Here is a 9,415-nt window from a genome sequence, read left to right as displayed (position 1 = left end):
CAGGTTGCGAGCTCACTGTACTAGAAGTGTTGTGGCGCCTCGCTGGCAGATATTTGTAGAGCTGCGGGCTGGACGACCCCTAACACGTTCGCTAGATTCTATAGCCTTCGTGTGGAGCCGGTATCCTCCTGTGTTCTCACCTCAAACGGGTAGAAGCACTGAGAGGCCCCGGCTTCGGGTCGGCTTGCTAAAACCGCTCCAGAGAGTCCATATCGTAGACCCTGTCGAGCTCCTCCATCCCCTTGGCAGCCAGACGTGGCGGAGCGTCCGGCGCCAGGCCCTCACTCGATGAATCCGTGAGAACCGGTAGAGGGCTGGGTTCCATATGTAGAGACCTAAGTGGCTCCCATAAGTGTAAAATCCACGGTATAGCCTCAGAGCCCATGTTTCCCCGGCAGACTTCCTGCTATTTTCCAAGAGGGTTACAATCACCTCTAATCAGAATCAGAATCAGAATAAGCTTTATTGCCAGGTATGTTTACACATACGAAGAATTTGTTTTAGTGACAGAAGCTTCACAGTGCAACAGAATGACAGTGACAAGACTGGACAGAGATAATAAAAAGAATAATATAAAAATAGACAAAATAGACAATGTACAAAAAAGCAAAAACACAATATATAATAAATCTTCCATATGCACCTAAACGGTTGTTCATATGTGTAAGTGCTTCCGAAACCTTCTTCGGAAGGATGGGGCTTCCGCAACGTTCCTGTCCCAAGTGGTATGGGTATGTTTTCCCAGTGTTATAGTGGGTAGTGCCTGTCTTGACTGCATCAGATGATCCTCCCACAGCTCCAGTGCTGCTTGCCACTGATGTGATTTCTACATAAATATATTACATCCGTGCAGGGCATGCAAGACAGCTTCTCGTCCAGGCCCTTGTCATTTTTAGGGTGGACTTTTGCAATGCTCTTCTGGCTGGACTCCCAACATGTGCCATCAGACTTCTGAAGTGGATGCCAACGGTTTTCAATGAGCCCAAGAGAGCCCATGTCATCAAGTTCAAGTCATTGGTGTTTAGAGCCTATAGAACAGCCACGGGCTCCACACCCCTACCTCACCCCTAACTCCATCAGGACAGCTAAATCCCACACAATCTTCAAAAAACAACTGAAAACTCATCTCTTCCATGATCATCTAACTGCCCCCTCATAAAATATTATATGCCTTCACTTTTTCTGTTCTCTTTACCCTTTTTCTGGTCTGTTCTCTTTTACCCTTATCTCTTCCTGTCCTAGCTTTTACTATTTGAATGATGGCTGAAAACGTCTCGTGTTCATTGCCAATTTATGGTAAATCGCTTGATGTACTCCTCAAATGTAATTCGCTTTGGAATAAAGTGTCTGCCAAATGAATAAATGTAATGTAAATGTAAAGCCAGGTAAGTAGAGAAAGTCAGACACACCATTTAAAATAGAGACAGATGGTTATGCCCTGAAAAGGGTTGAGTTATTATATAATCAATATAATAAATATAACTTGATGAAAAATGTATTAAATATCTGTTATCTGTGGTATATTTAAACTCCAACAACACTGTGAACTTTTAAAAGATATGAATAGCATGATAACACATTTGGCCATCACAAATACATAGTTATGCAAAAAGATATGAGAGACTCAAGACTGGCAGATCATACATAGTATAAATAGGCTAATTGGAACGCAGCACATCCTTATTTGAACAAAGCACACTTTAATAAATCCATATTAAACTTATTTTAGAGCTGTCGTTGTCGTATTGAGCGGGAAAGTGCATGCATACGTCTTTCCGCAAGACTCATGCAGTTTTTAACCGTGTGAGGAAGAAAAGTTACAATTGTATCTTTAAGTGTCCAAACTACTTTGTGGACAGGTGCAGGCTACATAAACAGACCCTGACCTGTATGCGCGCCCTCTAGCGGAGAAACTTTAGCTTGTGGATGAGGAGAGGATGTTTCTTGTTACATTGTTACAGTTTAATGTTTTATGAAAGGCTAATGCGTCTTAAACTGTCAGTTCACATGACATATGAGCCTCTTACGATGTTGCTACAATCACCTAGCTTACCATACTTTATAACGAGTGCATTATTTATCCCACAAAAGCCACACTGCAAGTCCAAATGGTGACAAAAAGTTTTGAGCTATTTTTAAATGATGTTATGCTTAAGATACTATAAATGTAGAAAGAACGATGTTTTTGTCTCGCATCAACGCCAAACTTATTCGTGACTAGACGTGTTTCCTACAATATTGCGTGAATATTTGTTTTGTTTTAATGTACTGATTTACTGTGCCGCTGTGAATTGCGAATTAGATGCGGATGGGAGGGGAAAACTCTGAACTGACATATGAGAAAGAGTGTGTGTGTGTGTGTGTGTGAGAGAGAGAGAGAGAGAGAGAGAGAGAGAGAGAGTATAGCTGTATCAGTGGACACGCGCACTTGCACAGATTGCAGTTGCGTCTCATATATGAAGAGACTCTTCACACCACAACCATCAAAAGAATTCATCTGGAAAACCGCCCTAAATTCCACGATTGCTCAATAATGCTGCACGCTCACTTGTGAAACTTCAGCGGACACGCATGAGGATCAGAGCGATTTCTGGCTTTGAGTCTGTGAAGGAACTATGATGCTTAACTTATTATTTCAGAGCGCATGTAAAAAGTGAATAATCCATCTGCAGTCTACTTCATCCAGGTCGCCCTTCATCCAGCATGCTCACTCTGACAGTAGTATTTCTTCTCGTGGTGAGTACACAGTCTGCAACTCAGTATGCAGTTCTAGAACTGTTTCTTGCTCTTGTCACAAGAAAGCAAAACATCATTGATATAGCAGACTTGTTAATGAAAATATTAAAAATGAAAAATTATATGATTTTTGTCTTCTGATTGTGGAAGTTGTTTCAGATTAGAATGGGAATTACCTGTTTGTTTATTTATTTATTTAGTGAGTGAGGGATTTTGACTCTTTGATAACACTTAATTTGATTATTTTATAACATGTAGGCTATATGTCTTCATATATATGAAGAGTTTATTTGCAAAAGCAGATAACTCAATTTTGATTAATATTCATAAATCATGTTTTTGTTATTGTTATGTTTGTATTGTGTTAGTTAGCTGCATTTTTTTTAGTTATTATTAATTAATCGAAACAACCCAACTGCAGTTTGACTGATATTAATGCAGGATAAAAAAAATAAAAAAAAACATGAATTTTGAACATTTGCAAATGATCTGCTTTTGCATATATATATATATATATATATATATATATATATATATATATATATATATATATATATATATATCACAGTATGCCTTTATACCTTTATATTTTTGCTAAATGCAGCCATGGTGAGAGACTTCTTTAAAAAAAAATCTTAATGAACTTTTTGATCGGTAGTGTATTTTTGACATCTGTAAAGTATTTTAACATTGAGTGTTCAAGTACATCCCATTTAAACCAAATAGCAATGTGCATTTAATAGCTACTGAAATAAAAAGCAGAGGCAGTGACTCTCCCTTCATTCTTCATTCTGTAGTTCATCAAAACTACGTGGGGACAGATGCAGAGAAGAATTATATATATATATATCACAGTATGCCTTTATAGTTTATAATAAATATAGTTTATAATATTATAGTTTATGCCATTATAGTTTATTGCACTTTATAATCAATATAATAATGAATTATAATCAGTCATTATAATCAGTTGTAATAATGCATTACAATACATGATCAAACAACACAATATTATACATTATAATGCATTCATTCAGGCATGTTGTAATGCTTTATAGTGGTTTATGAAATCATTAAATACATCATGAAGTGTATAATAAAGCATTATGAACACTTTTATTATCTAATGCATCATACAATGTGGCTTCAATTTCTGTTCTTTTTTTATATGATGGATAACTCTGATCTCGTCACGCCCACTTTGACAGACAGCACATTGTGTTCTTTCACTTTTCTTACCAGCTAAAATGTAGTTATTTATAAGGTTCATTGTTATTTAGTTTGTGTGGGTGGGTTGAATGAGGGGTGTATGTGTGTGCTATTGAAGCAAAAGCAGTATCAATAATGATAGATAATTCATGAAGTACACCACATAACTGCAGGCACATTTGTGAGCTTAACTGCTTTATTTTTTGTCTTTGTACCAATTTCCTTATAGAGACATGCATTGTGGTCACATGCCTTGTCTTGTTTCTGAACTGAAGCTGGAGCTACACCCATCTGAATGGCATGATGGGCGTGTGGGCAATAACTATATGTCGCAGTCAGCGTGCATCCTTCATATTAGTGTCATTTTACTGCTAGCTCAATTACTGTATGCTTTTCTTCCATAAAAGAAGTATACAAACACTTTATAGGTACTACAGCTGATTGTTCTGGATGTTTTGCTTATAGAGAAAAAAAGTACATGTAGACACATTAAAAGAAAACATATAATAATCTATTTGTTCAATGTTCGTTCGGTTGGCACACCAACAAGATCTCAAGACCCACAGACTGTTTGCTGTCCCCACATCATGCAAGTTTTATATGACATGAAACATTCATTTGTCTTAGACACTCAAACACAGATCTTGCAGTTAATGAAGAAAATGCCCTTGCCCTTGCAAAAGTTCCATCCACAAAGCAAAGGTATTCTGGGTGGTCGCTAGGAAGTTGTTGCTTACTGGTCCAACTAAAAAAAATTCTCTGTGAGGTTTTTGTCCATAAATATAACTAGAAGTTTAAGAAATCAACCCTAAATGTGGTTGGAACGTTTTATGATGCAATTCTAAATGGTTTACAGGCAGCGAATGTGGAAAAATAAGAAATTAAAAAGGTCAAAATAGGTCTTTACACAATTGAAAATTCTCCTCTAGTCTCATTGCTTCTGGAAAATGCTGTACATCATGTAGCATTAAATTACAAACTAAAGCAAACAAGAGAGAAAGAGCTCCATTAGCTCCACTATCCTCATTAGTGATAATCAGCTTTACCAGAACAGTAGACGACTTTGAAATGTTGACAAGTGCCAGCAGGCTAGAAGGGTTAAGAGTTAAGTGCATTCAAGCATACAAACAGCAGCTCTCAAACATCAGGTTGGCTTTGTGACAGACAGAACGGGAGGGAGAAACATTCTGCAGGACTGACTAATACATCCGCATGATATGCGTTTCATTAAAAACATTTTTTGGCTATTCAGTATGTGCAGTATGTGTCATGAAGCTCTCTATAAATCACTTGCGTGATAAAATGGTGTGAGTGTTAGTTTGGACTGCAGGTTCTCAGTAAAATAAAGGAAGCATACTTGTCATTCCTATTCCTATCTACACCTGTACCTTTTCAACATCACTATTGCTCGCCTTATATGTAGGGTTAGTAAACTTTTGAACAGAACTCATCTTGCACCGTTTGTGCTACAGACATGAATGATCCCTAAAATTAAGCATCTTGTTAAAAATAATTGTTACCTTTTTAAGCAATCAAACTAATCGATTTTACTAGGCAGGCAATGTTGTTCTTTTGAATTATCTATTTATTAAATAATCCTTAAAATGTATCGCAGTTTCCACTAAAATATTAAGCAGAACTGTTTTCAACATCAGTGATAATAAGAACCATTATTGATAATTATAAGCACCAAATCAGCATATTAGAATGATTTTTGAAGGATCATGTGACACTGAAGACTGGAGTAATGGCTGCTTTACCATCACATGAATTACATTTTAATAATATATTTAATTAGAAAACATGTTTTTTTAATGTAATACTATTTCACAGTTTTACTGTTTTTTCTCGTATTTTTAATCAAATAAATGCAGCCTTGGTGTGCATAAAAAAAACGTTTTCAAGAACATTATTAAAAACTATTCCAAGCTTTTGATCAGTAGTATATATTTATATAATTTATATAAATAATGAATAATTTGTTGCTATTTATTAAATTATCATGTGCCTATAAAAAAATGAAATGTTATTAAAAATAGTAAAATAAAATAAAATAAAAAGGCCCTTACTAGAGCTGCCTCTTGCATCCGAGGGTGTTAGCGATTGCATTGCAAAGAGCCAAAAATCATCACATGGTTGTGATTTTTGCAAGGCAAGCACCACTTACTTCTCTTTAGAAAGTGTAAAAGACTACACTAAAACTTGATAGTTCATGAACGCCAGACAGATGTTGTTGATGAATGCATTTAATTGGGACCATTCTTAGGAGTATGATTAATGAAAGTCAACATGTTCTGAAACGTTACACTGACTTTTTCGCTACTGATTGTATCTACTTAGACAGCGCTGCACAAGTTGCAGCAGCTTGGCTTCCTGTCAGGATAAATGTGACTGCAAACAGGTTATATGACATGCATCGTTGTTTCTGACCCTTCACACATTTCTACAATCATGGTAATCAGCAACCTCATAATTGCGCACAAATGCTGTGTGGCCAAATCTCTAGAGTTATCTGTTTGAGTCATGGGCTGCTGAACTTTTGGGGGGTGTTGAACTTTTCCTGAGTTGGAATGCTCCTGTAGGGATGTGTTTTTACGTGAGCGGGTGAGGAGGAGGAGGTTGCCCCATGCCAGGGGGTAATGTGAGGGACAGGTAGAAACGATGGAATGTTCATTTGTGCTTTTCCAACCTCCTCTTCTTCTCGCTCAGCTCTGCCACTTCTCCAGCTGACTCACAAACGCCTCGAGGGAATCTTCTAATCTGTCTTTCTTTCACTCTTTAATTCTGTCTGTCTTCTCACTCTTCTAAACGTCATTCCTCACATTTCCTGTGTCAAACGTCGTTATTCAGCCAATCAGCTTCTGGCATTCATGTTACAACCTCAGACATCAGCTGCTTTAGTATAAGGCTTATGGTGCCTTCAAGTTATGTTGGAAAAAAATCATATTTATGGGATGCACACATGAATAGCATGACAATGTCAGTTTTAGAAGTAGTAAACAATCATTTCTTATCTTGAGAATAATCAAATGTATTCCCGAATTATGTGTAAATAAAACATTTTTTAATACTTAACTTTTTAAAGCTCACTGGAAAGTAAAATGAATGAAAATTAGATAAAAAATAATGAAGTTTTAAAAATAAAAATATAGTTGCAAGACAGAAAATATATAAAGTTACAAGTACATTTTTCATTTTTTACACTGAGGCAGTAAAACACTTCCATTGAATTAAAAAATTTTTTTTTTCAAATCATTACAACAGAAATTAGTTCTGCTCCTATTTCAAGATTGAGGCCTGTAACATAATTACGGATTATGACTTATACTGTGTTTTTACGCATTGCGTTGCATCGCATCGCGCCGCGTAAACATAAAACCATGTCTGCATTTGTGGAAGGCCACACAAAGTAGTTTCACTTTCGCAATGAAACCCACAGGGTCTTCACAACATGGCGGCGGTTGCAGCAACAATAAAGTTATGCCGAGTTTGAAATTAACACCCGCCAACCCGCCAAATGCGGGTAAAAATCAGCTATGGCTGGTAACGCTGTCAAATCACTAGTCAATTTGTTGGGTTACTTTTCGTAAATTATGTTCACTCATTCATTTCTTGGGGAAGTTCAAGCTGATCAAATCTGCGCAGGTTTAGCGCAAATACTGAACTCGTGAGACATCATGACATTATCGAGTATATTGCAAAAGGTAAACAAAACACACCTACAGAGGCACGAATACGCAACGAGATAAAGTCTGGTTAGACCAACACAGGATTTAGTGCGCGTGCGCATTTATAGTGCGCTCTTTCGCTGCATGATTCAGTCTATTAATATGCATTAACAATGATCACATACTTCAAGATAAGGAGGCAAAAAATTTATATATTTATATCAGTTCATATAGTTCATCAATATCACACGAAGAGTGTCGTTTGTAATCAGCATGGTTACAAATGTGATATTTATTTTATAGGCCTACAACAGTTCAATAAACAATAAGTTAATATCTAGAGACTTACGTTTTAGACACCATATTGGCTGTTTTTGCGCTATTTCTGTGCTATTTCGCCAACAAAAAAAATTCCAAACACAGCCACAGCACTGTTTTGCGTCTCTGAGCAACTTGACGTTGTTTTGTTTCAGAATGAATCAACCGTGTAAATGATACGGTTCAATCGCAATGACTCACTTAACAGTAACTTGCTGCCACCTACTGGCAGTTTCAATTTCACATTTAAAGTATCTTTTCATTTTTTTAATATCAAATATCAGTATTCAACATTTCATGTTTTAAATATCAAAACATTATTTATGCATTTGTAACTGCAGTTTAAAGCATCCCATGTCCCTCAAAGCTGCATTAACATATGTAAATGCCACTTCATATGCAACTTCTGCAAAGATTAATTTTATTGATACTGATTTAATTTGTTTAGTAACAGCCTAAATGTATTATTATTATAACTGACTGATTAAATGTAAGAATTTGACTCAAAATATGATGAACACTTTCAGAAAAAAATTGCTTTATAAAGGTAAGAATGCCCATAAAATTTAAAAATCAATTTAAAATTATTGGAAAAGATTAATTTCTATCACTGCTGTGAACTGACCACACAGAATATGAAGAATATCAAAAACTTTAGGAGTCAGCTGTCCACGGTAGTCCTTAAGATATCAGCACAATAACACACTCAGCAAAATATCGTCTAATTATCTTTATCGATAAAATCACAGAAAATATTGAGATATTATTCTTTGTCAATATCGCACACCCCTAGTACTAACAAAATGATTTGTCACGCCCAGTGTAGACGGCCTTAAACTGTTGGTGTATTTCTGTCTTTTTTTTTGGCTAGTAGAAGTTATGAATGGCCGGTAACTTAAAAATTTAGTAGCCAAATTGGCTGGTGAGTGAAAAAGCTAATTTCAATCCCCGCTTGTAACACTCCAAAGAGAAAGGAAAACTTGAAATCGCATCATTTGACCCTTTTAAGTACTTTTAAGAATGACTTAAATCCGAAAAAGTTGCAATTGTGTGATGCAAAGTTATAGTTGCAAAATATTAAGTAACAATTCTGAGAAACAAAAATTGCGATCGGGAGATACGAAGTTGCAATTTTGAGAATTGAAGTTAAAATTACAAGATATAAAGTTGCAATTACCTTTGTTTTGTTTTTTTACTCTGAGACAGAAACAAGCTTTTACATAAGTGCAATTTTATGTACGATTAACACAGAAATGTATTCTGCTCACATTTTATGAATGAGGCCCCAATGCGCATTCTTTTATTTGGCTGTACTTCCTATATTTATGTGTAAGAAAAAAAATGTTTTTATGCCAATTTTATTTCAACTAAAATCAAATGTACATCATGTTGTCATAGTGATTTTTACATTTGAGTACAGGACTTTCAAGAATGACTTATAGGTATAATAAATTATTTGTTATTTTACCTTGTGAATGTAAATA

The 9,415-nt window shown here is 35.8% G+C and overlaps 1 protein-coding gene across 2 annotated transcripts in view; it reads left to right on the top strand.

The window, feature by feature from the left end:
• The first annotated feature begins 2,426 nt into the window (after positions 1-2,426).
• The window catches only part of LOC107569198 (tumor necrosis factor receptor superfamily member 16-like), a 33,920-nt gene continuing 26,931 nt past the window's right edge, over positions 2,427-9,415 (top strand). For both annotated transcript variants that reach the window (XM_016255221.1, XM_016255220.1), the window contains exon 1: positions 2,427-2,736. In XM_016255221.1, the coding sequence (XP_016110707.1) occupies positions 2,704-2,736 (33 nt within the window). In that variant the 5' untranslated portion in view covers positions 2,427-2,703. The remainder of the gene's footprint in view (positions 2,737-9,415) is intronic.

The sequence above is a fragment of the Sinocyclocheilus grahami genome, unplaced genomic scaffold, assembly GCF_001515645.1.
Source record: "Sinocyclocheilus grahami isolate Dianchi unplaced genomic scaffold, SAMN03320097.WGS_v1.1 scaffold1321.1, whole genome shotgun sequence".
NCBI classification, from domain to species: Eukaryota; Metazoa; Chordata; class Actinopteri; order Cypriniformes; family Cyprinidae; genus Sinocyclocheilus; species Sinocyclocheilus grahami.
This window is presented reverse-complemented; position numbering and strand designations above follow the sequence as displayed.